At 55.7% G+C, this 18,997-nt stretch overlaps 1 protein-coding gene across 2 annotated transcripts; it reads left to right on the top strand.

The window, feature by feature from the left end:
• The first annotated feature begins 511 nt into the window (after nucleotides 1–511).
• On the top strand, nucleotides 512–18,985 carry FCSK (fucose kinase). Of its 2 annotated transcripts, XM_067721014.1 has the most exons (25): nucleotides 515–892; nucleotides 1,720–1,884; nucleotides 4,620–4,720; nucleotides 5,075–5,226; nucleotides 6,326–6,376; nucleotides 7,330–7,455; nucleotides 7,774–7,846; nucleotides 8,250–8,347; nucleotides 8,749–8,829; nucleotides 9,318–9,437; nucleotides 9,617–9,788; nucleotides 10,202–10,314; nucleotides 10,973–11,074; nucleotides 11,196–11,366; nucleotides 11,852–11,916; nucleotides 12,632–13,002; nucleotides 13,678–13,888; nucleotides 14,063–14,229; nucleotides 14,326–14,547; nucleotides 14,889–15,032; nucleotides 15,196–15,315; nucleotides 16,939–17,126; nucleotides 17,210–17,309; nucleotides 17,812–18,035; nucleotides 18,210–18,985. In XM_067721014.1, exons 3-25 carry the CDS (start codon nucleotides 4,639–4,641, stop codon nucleotides 18,282–18,284), a joined length of 3,228 nt encoding a protein of 1,075 aa, XP_067577115.1. In that variant the 5' UTR covers nucleotides 515–892; nucleotides 1,720–1,884; nucleotides 4,620–4,638; the 3' UTR covers nucleotides 18,285–18,985. The 2 variants fall into 2 exon arrangements, with proteins under 2 accessions (XP_067577116.1, XP_067577115.1); XM_067721015.1 differs by lacking the exon at nucleotides 17,812–18,035 and having other exon boundaries at nucleotides 512–892.
• Nucleotides 18,986–18,997: the final 12 nt, after the last annotated feature.

Raw genomic sequence — 18,997 nt, 5'->3', positions numbered from 1 at the left:
CCCAGTACCCCGGAGAGAGAGTTTCCAGTTTTCCGCTATTACGAACAATGCTGCCATTCATAACTTTTCCAAAAAAGCCACAGATCTTTTTCCCACTACAGAGTTGAAAAGTTTCTACCGGAAGGATCCACATAATGAACCCGCGAAAGCATGGCCAATTGCCAATCCAACGGTAGTCGCTTACGCTCGAACACCTGTGGGGGTTTTTCCTCCGGGTTTGATTTGTTCCTCTTCGGGGAAACGCGGCGGCACCACGCCCCCCGCCAGGGGGTTAAACAAACGAACAAAACACAAACCTGGAACCCCGAGTCTCAGAAAACGAGTTTTGTCTTTACAACGCACTGGTCCCTCTGGGAGTTGTAGTTTTGCTGCCCAGCGGAGCCGCCTTCTCCCCTCACCTCACTTCTCGAAGGGAAGAATCACTGCTCTTTAGGAAAGCACTGCCCTTTAGGAAAGCGCTGCCCTGACTATCTCCGCTGGCTCAGGCGATAGCTCCGAGCTGGGCTTTTGGGGAGGACAAGCCAGGGCGAGAGGAGGGCTGAAACTACATTTCCCAGGGTGCGCCGCGAAGGCACGCACAGCCCCGCGTTCAAGATCCTGCTGTGCCGAGAGCCGGCGGAGGCACGTATATCAGACCGCTCGTATACCGGTACGGTACCACCAGTGTTCTGCGCCGTTTCTCCGCCTCCCTCCTACACTCTTGGACCCGCAGGACTGAGCCGGGCCACTGGCTGCCTGGTTCCTGATAGGGAAGAGCGTCGGGGAACTCTGCAGCAGCCCCCGGGCGCCCACTTGCTCCAAGGGGCGTCTGCGGGTCCTTCAACCCGTTGACCTGGGTCTTTCTACAGGAGCTCCGGGACTTGGGGACGCCCGGGACAGGGACCATAGGCAGGTGGGCCTCTGGATGCTGGCGCTGGTGATTTTTCCTTTGAGGTCGCTTTTCCTGCCTCCGTTTACCCCATCGGGGCTCGTCATTATACACAAATCTCAATTATATGACGTTTGTGTAATTTGCAATGTAATTTTACTCCCAATCACCTTCCTTCTGCCTTTTTTCGCTTCCCAGAAGACAAATCAGATTCCTCCGTGGGGCTACTTTTTCCCCTTAAAATGCACAATCCCTGCCCCACTTCTCTTCAAAAAGCGAATATGAAGAGGCCTTACTATTTTATTCTGTCCCTGGCTTCCCTTCCCTATCCTAATTTTAGGCAGCGTGTGGCTGAGGACATTAAGAACTATTTCAACTTGGCCTCAGTAGATAAAGTTCTGTTGGAAGTGTGCAGAATATTGGATAGAGGCCTGTATTATCTAAGGTTTCTGTACAAATGTCAGGTATGACAGAGGTTAAAGACTCCAGGAGAGATGTCTTGTTTCTACAGGGTGGGTAAGAACAAGAATCTTGGAGTTGGATACACCTGACCTGCCTGTAAAAGCTGTTTATGTCCTTGGGCAGGCTATTTCATCTCTTTATGCTACAATTTCCTTAAATATAACGTAGGTGTGGTAAAATTCAATTCATAGGGCTGTTGAGTGGGTCACATGAGCTGATACTTCAACGTGTCTCTGGCGTGGTGCCTGAAGAAGACACTCCCTATGCCACCAGTACTGTTCCACCTTTTGTGTTCTGTTCTCATAATACCCTTTAGTCTGATCGGGCAAGGCATGCTACTTAGCCTTGGTTGATTTTCCCAGGCCTTCCCTGATTTTTTTCTTCTATAGGGGCATCTTTGACCCAGAGAATATATCAGTGCCTTCGCTCCAACCTGCTTCAGGGTCAAGTCGAACTCTCCTGTTGCTTTTCCTCACTGGAGAGAACTACCATTCATTGAGCTCCTGCTGTGTGCCACATATTTTTATGTTTATTTAATGCAACCATCCTAGGAGGTTGGTATCTTGGCCCCAGTTTTCAATTAGGGAACTGAGGCTCAGAGAGGTTAAGTAACCTGCTCAAGATCACACAGGAAGAGGGAGAGTTGGGGGCAGCCTCTGGGGGTTGATTCCCAGCCCAGGACTATTCCTCTGCTCCAGTTTCTAGTAGAGTACAGTCCAGATCATGCCGTCCTCCCTCCTCTGCCTGTGACCTGTCATCTGCTCGTGACTCTCAGTCACTATGCCAAGACCGGGCTCAGACCTTTGGACTCTCCTTGGGGCATTTCTTCCTTGCTCTCTTTTAGCACGTTTGCTTGGGATCAAACATCATTATCACCATCACCTAAATAAGAATCTGAGACACCCAGGTCCCAGTCATGGATGCAGCATCAACTAGCATTTGTAAAGTGGACAGAATACTTACCTGGCAGTGGTGTTGTGAAGATGAAAAATCATAGTGCCTTAACTATGGGTCAGAATGGGTGGATGAGCTCACTTCTAGTGGCTGTTATCATTGATGCCATCCCTATTTCATTGTCACATTGCATTGGGCACTTTACATATATTTAGTACGTCTGTTCTTTTTTCCATCCTACAAAGTAGATTCAGTGTAGGGGTTAAGAGAATGGACTCTGGAAAAAAGGTGTCTGGGTTCAAATTTGGCTCTACCACTTGCTAGCTGTGTGACCTTGGTCAAGTCACTTAATCTCTCTGTGCCTCAGTTTCTTCATCTTTAAGGATAAAGAAAGTACTTCCCAGACTTTAGAGGTTCTTACAGTAATTTTTCCTTTGGCAGTCCCAAGAGGAAGATGATATACTCCCATGATGGTTTAGCTCCTCAGAGAAGCAGAGAACAAGATGGGATTAGACTTGCAAGAGATTTATTGGGGGAGGGAAGAAGGGGAGGGAGCTGGAGGAAGCAGGGAGAGCTGTCAGTTTTCAGTTCTGCTTCCTGTGACAGCACCGGAAGGAAGAAAGGAGGTATGGGTAGAAAGCTCTCAGACTGCAGTGCGGTTGTAAGACAGTTTCTGTTGGGTTGATGGGGAGTTCTGGAGCCAAGAGTGCCTGTCAGAGGATCCCCGTCTTGTAGCAGTGGGTCTGTCTTTTTCATGTCATTGGTTGGTGGGAAGCATGGCCTCCATGCGAACAAGATGGGGGCATCTATCCGTTACACTCCCTACCACAGGAGGCCAGAGAGGGTTAGGGGTGCCGAAGATCACACAGGGAGTTGGTGGCCAGTCTGGAATCCCCAGCCACCCCGTTTACTGAGAAGGCCAGATGGGTAACCTGGGGAATGCCTTTGACCTCAGATGCCTGGCCAAGATCTCTAGCTCAGGTTTCCCCTCTGGATTTCCCTCCTGAGCTGAACAGGGAACAGAGCAATTTTTGTTAGTGGTGGAGCTTTCCCTGAAAGCTCGTGGGAGTATGAGCGTTGCTAAGTGGCCGTGTCTGTCAGCCTTAACCATAGGCTTGGTGGCAGCAGAGTCTGGCATAGGAAGGAACCGTTACTGAGGTTCAGGTTTCCTGTTGGGTCCAGCTGGGGTGAGGGTTGACTGCAGACGGACGTGTGCTCAGGGCACCTCTGGGGTGGCATGCAGCTCACTCCACCGGCCCTCCCCACACTGAGCTTTGGGGGCTGGGGGGAAGAGGTGGGGGTGGGCTGCTGCATGGGACAGCAACTGGGACCCTGCCAGAGGTAGATGCCAGCGCACTCCTAGGGACTCGTCCACAGAGGTCTTGGGGAGGCCAGGGCCTCTACAGTCAGATTGGTTTCTTATCCGGTAGGAAAGGAGTGTTGGGGGAGAGGAGTGGGTGAAGCCATAGCTTTGGCTTCACCTTCCCCTCACTTGCTCAGAGTGCCCTGGAGGAAGATGGCTGACAGGTGGGGTTGCAGCCCCCTTCTGGCTTGGAGCCTCTGGGAGGGGAGGTCCCCTCTGAGGTCCCTGTAGTGGGTGCTGTTAGCATGCTGCGCTTGAACAAACTGGTACACCTCTCCCAGAGCTTCCCTCTTTTCCGGGGAATTGCCCTCAGCCTCGGGAGCCTAGAAGTTAGAGCCTCCCTCCCTGCAGCTCAGTGCCAATGATTGGATGATGAGGGGCCTGCGGTACAGAAAGGGCAGCCCCTTGTTTTAAGGTGGGACCCCCTGTCAACCCCACCCCGCTCCCCTTACTTCCTCTCCTGAGGAAATGTCATGCTCCCAGATTGATGAAGTCAAAGATACCCTCATCACGTGACCCAGCAATCCCACACCTAGGTGTCCGCCTGGAGAGATGAAGTCTTATGTTCACGCTAAATCTGCACATGAATGTTTATAGCAGCTCTATTCATGATTACCAAAACCTGGAAGCAGCCCAGGTGTCCTTTAGTGGGTGGGTGGAGAAACAGACTGTGCGATGTCTATAAGACGGAATACTGCTTGGCAAAAAAAGAGAAAGAACTATGGATATGCATAGCCAACTTGGATGAATCTCAGAGGCATTATGTTGAGTGAAAGAAGCCAATCTCAAAAGATTACATTCCAACTATAGCTTTGGAGAACAGATGGCTGGTTGTCAGGGGTGAGGGATGGAGGAGGGTGTGACTGTAAAGGGTTAGCATGTGGGAGCTTTTTAAGATGCAGATGGTGGTAGTAACCACAAGAATCTATACATGTATTAAAATTCATAAAACTACTTATAACCAAAGAAATCAATTTTAGGGTATGATAATTTAAAAAAAATTCACATATACCCGTATCTCTGCCCTGGAAGCCCCTCAACTTTGGCCAGAATGGAGCAGCCGAAGGGGGTTGATTGGACGGTCATCATCCTGACATGCCAGTACAAGGACAGCGTCGAGGTCTTCCAGAGAGGTAGTTGATCTCCCTCTCCACTCTGCCCCTAATGTGGAACCCTCTCCCCTTTCCTTGTCACATACCCCTACAGCCCCAGGAGCTGGGCAGACCCGGGTTCAAACCCAGATTCTGCTTCTTCCTAGCCACGTGACCTCCGACATAGGTCACTTCACTGAGACTCGGTTTTCTCATCTGTGCAATGGGAGTAATTGTACTTACCTCACTGAGTTGGGCAAAGATCTGATGAGCTACTAGATGAAAAGCTGCTAAGTCAAAGAAGATTAAATAATGGCTGTCAGGAGGTTTGCTTGAGGTGCTTGGGACCGGGGTGAAGAGGCTGGGGGACAGGTCCCAGTCATGTTCTGACCGCAGAGCTGGAGATACGGCAGAAGCGAGAGCAGATCCCCACCAGGACGCTGCTGTTGGCCGTGGAAGACCCTGAGGTTCATGTGGGCAGTGGAGGAGCCACCCTCAACGCCCTGCTGGTGGTTGCTGAGCACCTGAGTGCCCGTGCGGGCTTCACTGTGAGTGCTCCTCAAGTGCCCCCTTGGGCGCAGCAGGGATGGGGGCTTCAAACAGAGCCTTTCCGGGGTCCCCAGCTCTTCGGGCTCCATTTTCCCGCCCAGTTCTGGTTTGGCATCAGTTTTTGCGTCTGTAGATTGAGCAGACTCGTCCAGGTGAGGGCAGAAGGCAGGGGCGGCCTTTGTAGTGGTTTTAGAAAGTCAGAGCCAGTATCTAGGAGTTAGGCTTTCTGGCTTCCCTTGAGAAATCTCCTCTTGCTACCCTGGACGCTCCTTCCCACATAGCAGTGGTTTGCTGGAACTCAGGTGCCGTGGCCCCCAGTGCGTAGAGCGTGGGCCCACGTCCCACACACACCCAGCCACTTCACGAGGTCACCTTGCCTGCATGGCACCCTGGCACAGGCAGTGAGGGTGGTCACAGGCATGGACACGCTCTGGCAGTGGGGGTGGCACCCGCAGGGGAGGGGACCACTGTGTGGTTGCCATGAAGCTGACTTACTGCGAGTCACCCGCCAGCCAGCCCCACGTTCTCGCCTGCAGCCTTCCGTAAAAACAGGGGACAGGGGAGTGGCCCAACTGGAAAGCTGCTGTGCTTCCTTATCCAGGAGTGGCCAGGGCTGCCTCGTGCCTGCCTGTAGCCATTGGTCTTGACCTTACTGGTTGTTCCTTTGGTTCTTTTTTTTAAAAAATTAATTAATTTTATTTATTTATTTTTGGCTGCGTTGGGTCTTCGTTGCTGCGCACGGGCTTTCTCTAGTTGCAACAAGCGGGGGCTACTCTTTGTTGCAGTGTGCGTGCTTCTCATTGCAGTGGCTTCTCTTGTTGCAGAGCACGGGCTCTAGGCGCGTGGGCTTCAATAGTTGTGACGCACGGGCTCAGTAGTTGTGGTGCACGGGCTTAGTTGCTCCGTGGCATGTGGGATCTTCCCAGACCAGGGATTGAACCCGTGTCCCCCTTCATTGGCAGGCAGATTCTTAACCACTGCGCCACCAGGGAAGTCCCCCCTTTGGTTCTTGTGTGGACTTGTGCTGGGGTCTCTCCCTGCACAAGAGGGTGACATCCGCCCAGACCTCTGTGAACAGTGCTCTTCCACTTTTGATAGGTGGTCACATCAGATGTTCTGCACTCGGCCTGGATCCTCATCCTGCACATGGTCAGTAGAATGCTGGGCAGGGGCCATGCAGAAGGATGGTCAGTCCTCGGGGTTGCATGGGACTTTAGGGGTCTTCTGCCTTTGTGTGCCAGTGTGCATTGTGCAAATCCTGAAGAATCAGAAATACAATTAATCCAGGTGTCCAAAATAGGGAACCGGTTAAATATAAACAGCATATCCTCCTGGTGGAATATTAGACAATGATAGAAAGGTCCATTTAACTCTCTGCACCGACCTGTGCATTGACCAGCTCTGTGACCTGGGGCAAGTCACTTGACTGTTTCTAGGCCTCAGTTTCCTCATCAGTAAAATGAGGATGGCAGCAGTTCCTACTTCATGTGGATGTGCTGAGATGACCCATCAAATGCTTAAATTGGGGCCTGGCCTGGCTCCCTGTGAGCATCGGTGAATATATTTTCATTGTTCAGTGAAAAAGGCCAGCCGCACAAGTTTGTTTAGAATGATCTCAGCCTTTTTAATTGAAAGTTTGATTGAGATCATTGTAGATCCACATTTAAGAAATAATCCAGAGGGAAGCCTCTGTAAACTTTGCCCAGATCTCGCCAATGGTCATATTTTCCAAAACTATAGTATAATTACAGCCAGGATATTGACATTGATATGGTTCCCAATCTTTCTCCAGTTTGACTTGTACTCGTGTGTGTGTGTGTGTGTGTGAAGTTCTGTTGTCTCCGTCTTTTTCATTTTTGTAAAAAAAAAAAAGTATGCATATGAGGTATATGAAAGGGCATAACCTCAAAATGAGGGCAACGGTTATTATCCCTGAGGGATTGTTTTTCTTTCTGTGTATCTGCATTTGCTAATTTTTTACCATAATCATGTAATTTAAAAAATCACATGAGAACACACTCTGTAAAAGTCCTCTAGCTTGATGGCTTTCTGTCCAGGCTCTCTGCCTCAAGCTCTTCTGCCTGTGCCTGCTCCCGCCCCAGGGCCGAGACTTCCCCTTCGATGACTGTGGCCGGGCCTTCACCTGCCTCCCTGTGGAGAACCCCCAGGCCCCTGTGGAGGCCGTGGTCTGCAACTTGGACTGCTTGCTGGACATCATGAGCCATCGGGTGAGACAGGCAGCTGCCATGGGGCCTTGTCCTGCTGAGCCACCAGCCATAGTCTGTGCTGACTCAGACAGGGGATGCCAGGAACAATGGCTTCGGGTGCCTGGAGTTAGTTAGAGCTTCAGGATGTTAGCGTTGGCCACACTGCGGGGAGGTACGGCCTCAGGAAGTAGGCGGGAGGGCTGGCATCGGCGCCATGGATATAGGGAGGCCCCTGTTACCTCAGCAGCCCGAGTCTCCCTGGAACAGGCCGAGGCTGTGCTGTGTGGGAGCAGAGGAAGGGCTGGGCCCGGCCACCAGCTTCATTCTCTCTCCCCACAGCTGGGCCCAGGCTCCCCGCCAGGCGTGTGGGTTTGCAGCACTGACATGCTGCTGTCTGTTCCTCCAAACCCAGGTGAGCCTGAGAAGGCTTGGGACTGCCTTCCCTAGCCACAGCCAACGTGGCTCTGCCTCTCCTCACCCACCCCGTCTCTGGGCCTGGCCTGCTGCCCTGTTCACAAGGGCAGCTCTAAGGTTTGAAGGATGGAGCTTAGACCAGGAGGCAGGGCTTCCCCTGCTGGGCCAGTCTGCCTGTCCGTAGAGTGGAGATACCCAGCCCTGCCCCCTTTGCCCCAAAGGGCTCTGTGGACAAACTTTGGGGGTGAGGTGTTGTCATTCTCCCAGAGGAATGTCCATTTGGCTTTGGAAACCATATTTTCTTTAGAGGTGCCTGGATGCCCCTGCCCTCCTCCTGGAAGGGATTCCCCCATTCCTTGGGTTGGGGTCCCTGGAGAGCCTCCTGACTCCCCCACCTACAGGGATCAGCTGGGACGGCTTCCGGGGAGCCAGAGTGATCGCCCTTCCGGGGAGCACGGCCTATGCCCGGAACCATGGTGTTTACCTCACGGACTCCCAGGTAGTGCCCCTGGGGCAGCAGCGTGGGCAGCTGAGTCATCCTGGGATGGCCTCCTGGTCCTGTGCTCTGGGCAGCCTCGTCCTGGACTTTCTGGCATGGTCTGGATCTGGAGGAGTTTCGCCCCATGGCAGTAGCTCTTGTGCTCACTTAGTCTTTTACCAAACATGAATTGCCCCTGATCCCGTGCCAGGCTCTGTGCCCAGGCTTGGGGCTGTGGAGACATTTGAAGCCTGCCCTCTGCTGTGAGGGTGGGGGAGGTCTCAGGCACTTGTATCCCCAGGAGTATGCTGGGGCCTGTCAGACTTGCATCCTGGGTTTACATCTGGAGAACACCCTTGCATGCCCTCTTTCTTAATCCTCTGTTGCTCCCTTCCCTAACTCTGTTTTCTGCTCCCACGTAGGGCTTTGTTTTGGACATTTATTACCAAGGCACCGAGGCAGAGATACAACGATGCGTCAGGCCTGATGGGCGGGTGCCACTGGTATGGCTGCCAGGGCAGAGCCCCACTCCTTCTGGGGAAGGCTAGAACCAGAATCTGAGGAAGATCTGGAACTGGTATTCAGGGGAGCAGGTGAAGCCAAAATCTGAGGAGGGGGTAGCCTTGGAATTCAGGGTCTTGTCCCAAATGAGAAAGGCTGGAACCAGACTCAGGGGATCCTTCTAAAATGAAGGACAAAGGTACGAGTGGTGGATAAGAGCCTGGGACTAGACTATAGGGAAGATGGAGAACTGGGTTTGGGAGGAGACCTGAAAATTGAGGGGGGTCCTAGAAGTTGCCTGCTGAGGGGCCCTTGGTGGAGCTGCCTCCAGTAAGCCTGGAGTCTGGGTGCTGGAGTGGCCCAGAAGATGAATGATCCTTTCCAGTGTGGCAGTCAGCCTTGCTTGGCCCATCTGCACATGGCCCTCCCCAACCCAGGCACAAGGCTGGCCCCAGGGTCTCCCACCTGACCCTTGTGGGGGCCCCTCCAGGTTTCTGGGCTTGTCTTCTTCTCTGTGGAAACTGCTGAGCACCTCCTGGCCACCCATGTGAGCCCGCCTCTGGACGCCTGCACCTACATGGGCTTGGACTCTGGAGCCCGGCCTGTCCAGGTGACTGGGATTGGGGACTGGCAGGTCCTGGCCTGGGCACGAGGCACTGACACTGGCAGCCTGGCTGTGTGACCTCAGGCCAGTCCTTTCCCCTCTCTATGTCAGCGTCTCTAGAGACGGAACCGCCCCAGCTCAGCCTAGGAACCCACTAATAGCAGTGCTTCCCACCCTTGTCCCAGCTGTCTCTATTTTTTGACATCCTGCTCTGCATGGCCCGGAACGTGAGAAGGGAGGACTTCCTGGTGGGGCAGCCCCCAGAGATGGGGCAAGGTGACGCGGACATCGCAGGTTATCGGCATGGAGCCCGGGCTGAGCTGTGGAGGGAGCTTCGCGACCAGCCCCTCACAGTGGGTGGGTACTGCCTCTTGCTCTCCGGGGTGGGGAGGCCATGGGAGTGAAGGCCCCCAGAATGAGGCTCCCACCCCACCTGCCTGGCCCCAGGCTCCTGGACCAGGCAGGCCTAGTGAGTGCATGGACTGGACAATTACCCTCTCCCAGTTCCGAGTCCCCTGCTGAGGTAACTCTCCTCTTCTTCCTTTGTCTCATTCTTGGGCTCCAGTCCTGGTCTTTCTACTTTCTAGCTGTGTGACTTTGGGCAGGTTGCTGAGCCTCTCTGGATCTCAGCTTCCCCACTGGCACAGCGGGCTCATTTCCATGCTTGCCCTCCCAGGCCCTGATGAAGATGTGTCTTCTGGTGGGAGGCCCAGCCTGGTGTCAGAGCTGCAACATGCAGGGTGTTGGGGTCACTACTTGTATCTTTACAGCATATGTCCCTGACGGCAGCTACAACTACATGACCAACTCAGCCAGTGAGTTCCTGCACAGTCTCACATTCCCGGGGGCTCCTGGGGCCCAGGTCGTGCACTCCCAGGTGGAGGTAAGACCTGCCTGGAGGTAAGGCCAGCAGAGGGGCCTACGGGGTACCTGAAGACAGATAGGAATGGGGGGGATGCAGGGAGGGGAGGGAATAGCTCACTCTTGGGACAGATTATCTATGCGTGTAGGTGTTATTATCCCCATTTTGCACGTGAGTCACTGGAGGCTCAGAGAGGTTAAGTTACTTGCCTAAGACCACAGAGCCAGTAAGTGGCCAAGTCAGGATTCTACATCCAAGTCTGAGTGAGCAGCTAGAGAAGATTCCCCCCCACACACCCTTTCTGAAGGGTCTGCTTGGGGATTCAGGCAAATTCATGGTGATGGGGCAGGTAGAGTTCAGAGGTGGCCCTCAGGGTGGCAGGGGTAGGGGTAGCTGGACAGGTGGGAGAGGTTTTCTGGGGGAGCTGTCATCTGGTGGGACCTCCGCTACTGGGTGCAGATTTGCTTTGGAGGAGAAGGCAGGGAGAGTGTGCTCCTGGGGGAGCAGCAGAAATAAAGATGGGATGGGAGTCAGCCTGAGGCTGTGGCCAGGGAGATATCGAGAGGGATCTGGCTGGCCGACAGGCGCAGGGAGCAGCAGGAATTCTGGCCCTGGCTGTGGAGGAGAATTGGGGCAGCCCCCGCCCCGGGCCCTCACAGCTTTCTCCCTGGCTTCACAGGAGCGGCAGCTACTGGGGGCCGGGAGCTCTGTGGTCAGCTGCCTGCTGGAGGGCCCCGTCCAGCTGGGTCCTGGGAGTGTCCTGCAGCACTGCCACCTGCGGGTGAGGCCTGAGAGGGCAGGCAGAGGGAGGGCAAGGGTATGGGAGCCAGGGTCCTGTGTGTTTTGTGGGCGTGCTTGGGGTTCCCCTGCCCACGCAGGACGCCTGCCTGCTTTCCTGCCAGGGCCCCATTCACATCGGCACTGGCTGCTTCGTGAGTGGCCTGGACGTGGCCCAGTCCGAGGCACTGCACGGCTTGGAGCTGCACGACCTCGTCCTGCAGGGACACCATGTGCAGCTGCACGGCGCCTGCAGCCGGGCCTTCACCCTCGTTGGCCGTCTCGACAGCTGGGAAGTAGGTGCTCACCTGCCTCCCCTCGCCCCCATTCTTTAGGCTTTGGGGAGCACCGGGGGTCCTAGCGCGGCTTCATTGCAGGGCTCGCTGAGCGCTCACCTGAGGGATAGGCAGTGAGGAGAGTGTAGCCAGTAGAGTCTCAACAGGCCTTTACCTCCCTCCTCAGCTGCTCTGACGCAGGCTGGGTGGGGATTCTTATCCCCATTTTTCAGGCCGGAGACTGAGGTTCAGAGAGGGAGGTGACCCGCCTTGGGCTGCAGAGCCAGTTATGGAGGGTCAGGCGCCAGGATTCTGCTCCAGGTTCCAGGCACCTGGGCTGGAATGTGGAAGCTCCAGGACTTGATGCTGTTTCAGAACTTGCTTGCCTAAGTGCCCCTGTCTCTTTTCCTGTCCCCTCTTGAGCAGATTCTGGTCCTCTGGCCTTATTGCCCTTAACCCCTTCCTGTGGCCCCTGCAGCCCTGACTGCTTCCTTCTCTTTCCCCAGAGACAGGGGACAGGAACGTATCTCAACATGTCTTGGAGTCAGTTCTTCCAGAAGACAGGCATTCGGTAGGGTTGGTGGCCCCACGGGCCTCTGTGGGCCTCGGCAGCCAGGGTGGTAGCTGCTTGGAGGCTCATTCTGCTCATCCTGCCCCACTTCCCACCATCCCTGCAGTCTGGGGTCATTTTTTTTTTTTAAATTTATTTCATTTATTTTTGGCTGCGTTGGGTCTTCATTGCTGCGGGCGGGCTTTCTCTAGTTGCGGTGAGCAGGGGCTACTCTTTGTTGCGGTGCGCGGGCTTCTCACTGCAGTGGCTTCTCTTGTTGCGGAGCATGGGCTACAGGCACACGGGCTTCAGTAGTTGTGGCACGCAGGCTCAGTAGTTGTGGCTCGTGGGCTTAGTTGCTCCACGGCATGTGGGATCTTCCTGGACCAGGGCTCGAACCAGTGTCCCCTGTGCTGGCAGGCGGATTCCTAACCACTGTGCCACCAGGGAAGTCCCCTGGGGTAGTTTCGAGCAGCCTGATTTTCCCTAGCATCTTCTCCCTGGGCAACTCCAAATTCCTGGCCGTGCTCAGGCTTTGGGATTTTGTTCAATGGCCTGGGGAAGGAGGCAGGGCAGCTGGGCCTCCCTCCCTGAATTGCCTGCTTGTGCGGCCTCTGGAGTTCGTCCTGTCCCCATGAACGAGCCAACCCCCAGCTGACAGGTGGTCAGGTCTTGGTGACCAGGCAGGAGCACTTGCTTCCCTCCTGCTCATGTGTCTTCTTTCTCCCCACATCAGGGACTGGGACCTGTGGGACCCAGACATGCCCCCCATTGAGTGCTGCCTTCTCAATGCCCGTCTCTTTCCCGTGCTCCACCCCTCGAGGGCCCTGGGGCCCCAGGACATGCTGTGGATGCTGGACCCCCAGGAGGCTGGGAGCAAGGCCCTGCGGGCTTGGCGAGCCTCCTGGCGTCTGTCATGGGAGCAGCTGCAGCCGTGCCTGGATCGGGCTGCCACACTGGCCTCCCGCCGGCACCTGTTCTTCCGCCAGGCCCTGCATAAGGCGCGGCACGTGCTGGAGGCCCGACAGGACCTCAGCCTGCGCCCGCTGATCCAGGCTGCTGTGCGCGAGGGCTGTCCTGGGCCCCTGATGGCCACCCTGGACCAGGGTGAGTGTGCTGGGCACCCATGCTGGGAAGCCAGACCCAGCATCACCTGCCCTGTCTGCCCTCTAGGTCATCGACCTGAGGGTACTAGGGAGTCATGAGACTTTAAAGCAGGGGAAAGACACAAATGGACTTAACTTTTAGGTTTCTGGGAAGCTCCATCCCTGTTAGTGGGGAGTTTGGTGAGAGGCGGAGGCCTGGGGCTGAGCCTCTGGGTCCTGTGAGCATCGGCAAAGGCTGCACGTTCTGTGCGGGGGTGGGGGTGGGGGCTGGATGTGGGTGAAGAGCTCCAGCACAGCCCGGGGGATGTGGCCCGCCCTGCATGGGACCCAGGCATTCTGTGGGGACTCAGCCTTAGCCTCACAGGGACTGCCTCATTCCCCATTTCAGTTATTCACTCATGGCCACACAGCTGGTTGGTGGGGGGCTGAGACTGAACCCAGGTGGTTTGCCCCCCAAGCCTGAGCTCTTACTCATTAAGGGCATACTGGGTGGGGGGTACAGAGGCATGTCTGGGCTGGGGCTGGTGGGATGAGAACTTTGCCAGGCAGAAGAGTGGGGAGCATTCCCAGGCAAGGATACATCTTGGGCAAAAGTGAAGAGGTCTGGGGTGCTTGAGGGCAGGGGGCATTGAGGGCGGGCCTCCTCCCCAGCTACTACTGACTCCTGGTCCCTCAGTGGCAGCTGGTGTGGGAGATCCTGGCGTGGCAGCCCGGGCACTGGCCTGTGTGGCGGATGTCCTGGGCTGCATGGCAGAGGGCCAAGGAGGCTTACGGAGTGGGCCAGCTGCCAACCCTGAGTGGGTGCGGCCCTTCTCGTACCTGGAGTGTGGAGACCTGGCGCGGGGCGTGGCGGCGCTTGCCGAGGAGCGGGACAAGTGGCTGAGCAGGTGGGTGCTAATGATGTCAAAACCCTTGGAGTAGCCCCCTGCCGTCCTTGGAGGTGGAAACCCAGAGAGAGGTGGAGTGTCCTCAGGTCACCTAGGGCAGTCAGTCCCCAAACCCAAGCGGCCCGCCCCCAGCTTGGGGCTCCATGCCACCATCTCTCTGTTCCCTCCTGGCAGACCAGCCTTACTAGTACGAGCTGCCCGCCACTACGAGGGGGCTGGGCAGATCCTGATCCGCCAGGCTGTGATGTCAGCCCAGCACTTTGTCTCCTCGGTGCCGGTAGAGCTGCCAGCACCTGGGCAGTGGGTGGTGGCTGAGTGCCCGGCTCGAGTGGACTTCTCTGGTGAGCCCCTTGGGGGGGCGGTAGGGGTGAGGGTAGCCACCCCAGAACTGAGCTGGCAGCCCCTGTGACCAGCTTGGTCTTGTTCAATTGCCACAGGGGGCTGGAGTGACACGCCACCCCTTGCCTATGAGCTTGGTGGGGCAGTGCTGGGCCTGGCTGTGCGAGTGAATGGCCGCCGGCCCATTGGGGCCAGGGCTCGCTGCATCCCAGAGCCCGAGCTGTGGCTGGCATTGGGACCTCGGCAGGACGAGATGGCCACGAAGATAGTATGCAGGAGCCTGGATGACCTGCAGGATTACTGCCAGCCCCATGCCCCAGGTCAGGGCACCTGTGAATTGCGCAGGTGGGGATGGCACACCTAGCCAGCTGGGGGACGGGGGCAGAACCCGAGAGACCCTGCAGGCCATGGGTGCCTGGCCTGAGGGCGAGCCAGTCTGGTGGAGGAGCCCTGACGTTACGCTGCCCAGGCACAGGAGGTAGAGCTGGCACATTTGCTGGTGTTATGGAGCCCAGAGGACCTTTTGTGGCTTGGGGATGGGGTCTGCACCGCTGCTGGGCTTTTATCCCCTAGATGAGCCCCAGGCCAGGCTGAGATGGGTGGGGTGTCTGTTTCCACCCCTGGAGACCAAATTCCTTGCCGGATGCTGCTCACTCCACAGGGGCGCTGTTGAAGGCGGCCTTCATCTGTGCGGGGATCGTGAGTGTCCACTCCAAGCTCTCGCTGAGTGAGCAGCTGCTGTGTACCTTTGGGGGCGGCTTTGAGCTGCATACCTGGTCCGAGCTGCCCCATGGCTCTGGCCTTGGTGAGCAGGCCCTGTCTCCCTGCTGCTCACTGACTCCGTTCCCCCTTTCAGCTTTGCCTCCAATCCTCTCCCCAGCCTCTGCCCAGTGGAGAGGGAGGGGGTGGGGCAGGATTGGGCTGGGCAGAGCTGTTTCATGGCTGGTACTCTCCTCTGTGCCCTGCAGGCACCAGCAGCATCCTGGCGGGGGCTGCCCTGGCCGCCTTGCAGCGGGCCGCAGGCCGGGCGGTGGGCACGGAGGCCCTGATCCACGCAGTGCTGCATCTGGAGCAGGTGCTTACCACAGGTATGGCCTGCCCCAGGGCAGAGGGAGGTCACTGGAACTTTTTCAGGGGCCTCCAGGGGCTTCCCTGGACCTGCAGACAGAGCTGTGCTGCTCCTTACAATGGTTAGAACTTCCCTCTTATCACTCTGACACTCTCCCTTTGGTGGTTTTCAAAATGAAATATTTCTACCTCAAAGGACTTGATGTAGGAGCACCTACTAAGTGTTAAGAGTCTGTGCTGCACCTTTCATGTGTGTTAGGTATTCCTCATGTCTCTGTTCCTACCCAGGGCTGTCCCTCAGGGCAGGGCTGGGTTTGGATTAGGGGACAGGACCTTCAGTCTGTTCTTCAGCACCGTGCCTCTCTCTTGGGCTAGGGCCACTTGTCCCTCGCTTCCCCCACCACTTGATGGGGTACCAAGTGCATGGCTGTGATCATACAGAATGTCACCACTAGCACCATGGCTGTGATCATACAGAATGTCACTAGCTTCTCCTACTCATCACTGTGGCCCCTTAGCATCCATGCACAATGGAGAGCAGCCAGAGGTTTGTCTGGCTCTAGGGTGCTCTGGTCACCTCAGGATGCCAGGCCTCATCTTCAGCATGACTCTGGGAGGGAAAATGCCACAAAGATGTATAGATGCCTGATTATGGTATCTTCTCTGGCCACTTTGTAGCCTAGCTCCCTCCTTTCATTGTAATGACTCACATCCCATAATAGGTAGTCATTAGCAAAAGGGGCAGATGGGGAAGCTTTTTTAGTTTTCTTTTGAGGTACACTGTTCATATCTCTCATTTGGTCAAATGACAACTATTTATCGAATACCCTCTGTGTATTGGGCCCTGGGGATAAAACGAGCAAAAACAGCATCCCTGCCATCAAAAGTCTTATACAGTCTATTGGAGACAAACACTGATCAATAACCACTCCAATAAATGTATAATTACAAGCTACGCTACGTGCTCCGAAGGAGAGGGGTGCAATTAAGGAGTTTTTGACATTCCAGGCCTGACGCTAACCACATTTTGGCTGTAAAGTTCCAGATGCCTCCTGCCATTTGCATTTTATACTCGAAATCCTTGCAGACCCTTCTCCAAATATCAAAGGCCTATCCCAGAATCATCTCAAGTTTTGACATTTTTATATAGCTGCAAGAAGAAAAGAGATCCGTACCTTTCATTAGTAAAGCAAAATGTGAACAAGCTATTTTAAGTTTGATAAGAAATGCTGAGAAGCTTATTTCCACCATCAACACCCTTTATCAGGCAAGCCAGGGTGCAGGGACTGTTAGGTGTAGGGAAAGTCCTATGTCATCCCTCCTCAGGGGGAAAGGTTAGTGTAAGGTCTTAATCCTTTGATGTGGTTTACCCCAATTCCAAGTACACATTAGGTCTGCAACAAAACTCAGGCCTTGTGCATTCTAAGCTTGGCTCCAGAATGAAGCCCCTTCCATTGCTGGGTTCAACTTGCTCCCAGGGCGGGGGCAGAAGCTGCACAGCTCACCTGGCCCAGCTGAAGTTGTGGGGGGAAGCTGTCTTCCCACACTGGTCCCTGCCAGGGATGCAAGGCCAGGAGCCTGTACTGGGAGAGGGAAGCTGGGCCAGATAGGCTCCAACAGTGACGGGGCCCGGGCTCTCGCAGGAGGTGGCTGGCAGGACCAAGTGGGTGGCCTAATGCCTGGCATCAAGGTGGGGCGCTCCCGGCCTCAGCTGCCGCTGAAGGTGGAAGTGGAAGAGATCACTGTGCCTGCGGGCTTTGTCCAGAAGCTCAATGACCACCTGCTCCTGGTGTACACTGGCAAGACCCGTCTGGCCCGGAATCTGCTGCAGGTGAGCCCTGGCCCCAGAAGGGAGGGACGCGAGATGGCTCAGCTAAGCTGAGCCTCACTGCACCCCTCCTGCCCCACCTGTAGGACGTGCTGAGGAGCTGGTATGCCCGGCTGCCTGCCGTTGTGCAGAATGCCCACAACCTGGTGCGGCACACCGAGGAGTGTGCTGAAGCCTTCCGCCAAGGTAAGGCGCTTCTTCCCCGGAGCTCAGGCACCAGGAGTGAGTGCCTGTTGCCTGTGGGTCTGAGGCCCGGGGCCTTTGCAGACTTGGCACCAGCCCTAGGTGTGAAGCCTCTGTCCTCTGCAGGGTCCCACACGTAGGTGGGAGTCACATCTCAGGTCAATACTTGCATCCTGGGGAAAGCCTCCAGCCCCACCTACCAGGAAGCAGATGGGGGAAGAGGCTTGGCTCCATAGCCGAGTTCCAGGGAGTCAGAGCTGATTCGGGTTACACAGTTCAGTGAACACTGTGCCGGGTACCACGCCAACTGCTCTGTGCTCGTTAGTCCTCAAACAACCCCGTGAGGTGGGCTTTATCACTCCTGTTTCCAGTGAGTACTGAACCCAGGTTCTTAGCTATGACACTGGTTAAGAAGTGCCTCTTGGCACCCCATCCAGTCTACAGAGGGGCACTGAGTGAATATCCTGGCCCAGGCACACAAGTCCCCTCTCTGCCCCCACCCCAGGGAGCCTGCCTCTGCTGGGCCAGTGCCTGACATCATACTGGGAGCAGAAGAAGCTCATGGCTCCAGGCTGTGAGCCCTTGGCTGTGCGGCATATGATGGATGTCCTGGCCCCCCACGTGCATGGCCAGAGCCTGGCAGGGGCAGGTGGCGGGGGCTTTCTCTACCTATTGACCAAGGAGCCGCGGCAAAAGGAGGCTCTGGAGGCTGTGCTGGCCAAGACTGAGGTATGGTGTGGTCGGGGTATGGTATCTGGCACGGGACAGGAGCCCTCCCTGTGGCCCACCAGCTAACCAGCGGCTACAGGTGTAAGTCCCCTTGGCCCTGCAGCCACAGTCCAGCCTCCCGAAAGCCTAAAACCCACCCAGACCCTCTTAGCACCTCCTGTCCTTTGCTCCTAGGGCCTCGGAAACTACAGCATCCACCTGGTAGAAGTGGACACTCAGGGCCTGAACCTGCAGCTGCTGGGGGACTGAGACCTCAGCCTAATGCCCCTTCTCATGAGGCTTGTCCCTCTGCAAGAGGAGAAAGCCTGGAGCTATAGCAGGCCCTCCCTTCCTTCCCCCATGGGAGCGCTCAGTCTTCTACTCTTCACCCACTTCTTTGTGAATCTGCTTCCAAAGGAAGCCAACCTGAGCTCAGGCCCAGCCCTTTCTAAAAGTTGGTGAGGCACAGACGGTGCTTGGAAACAGAACTGTGACCTCCTGGTTGACAGGGGCCTAGGCTTGGTGTCTGCTCCATCTGGACACAGGAAGGTCCTAAGTTCAGCGTCCACTGTGACCTTTACAAATCTGATGGCCCAGCTTGGGCCTTGGCCTTCTCTCTCTCCATGAGGGCCTGGAAGAAGGGGATGACAACCAGCCTTGGCAGATGGCTGGGTTCCCTTGGTAAGGCCGACCCTGAAGAGGCCCTTTGAGGCATTTCCTGTGGCCTTCCTTAGAGGTCAGGCTTTTGCCTGAGTAGAGACTTCCTGTTCCACACTCACTCCCAAGCTGACTTAATGGGGGAGTGGGAACAGGGATGAGGGTCCACACTCGTGTCTGTGGCAGAGAGCCAGTGCAGTCCTGCAGCAAGTCACTGCTAATCGTGGCCTTAACCAGCAACTCTGCCATGTGCCTGTGGGCCGTGAGTTCTCAGGACTGCAATCTTCTTGGAATAAATTCACTCTGCTCTTCAAGGTTGTCCTCAT

Source organism: Pseudorca crassidens, chromosome 20, assembly GCF_039906515.1.
Source record: "Pseudorca crassidens isolate mPseCra1 chromosome 20, mPseCra1.hap1, whole genome shotgun sequence".
Classification (NCBI taxonomy): domain Eukaryota; kingdom Metazoa; phylum Chordata; class Mammalia; order Artiodactyla; family Delphinidae; genus Pseudorca; species Pseudorca crassidens.
This window is presented reverse-complemented; position numbering and strand designations above follow the sequence as displayed.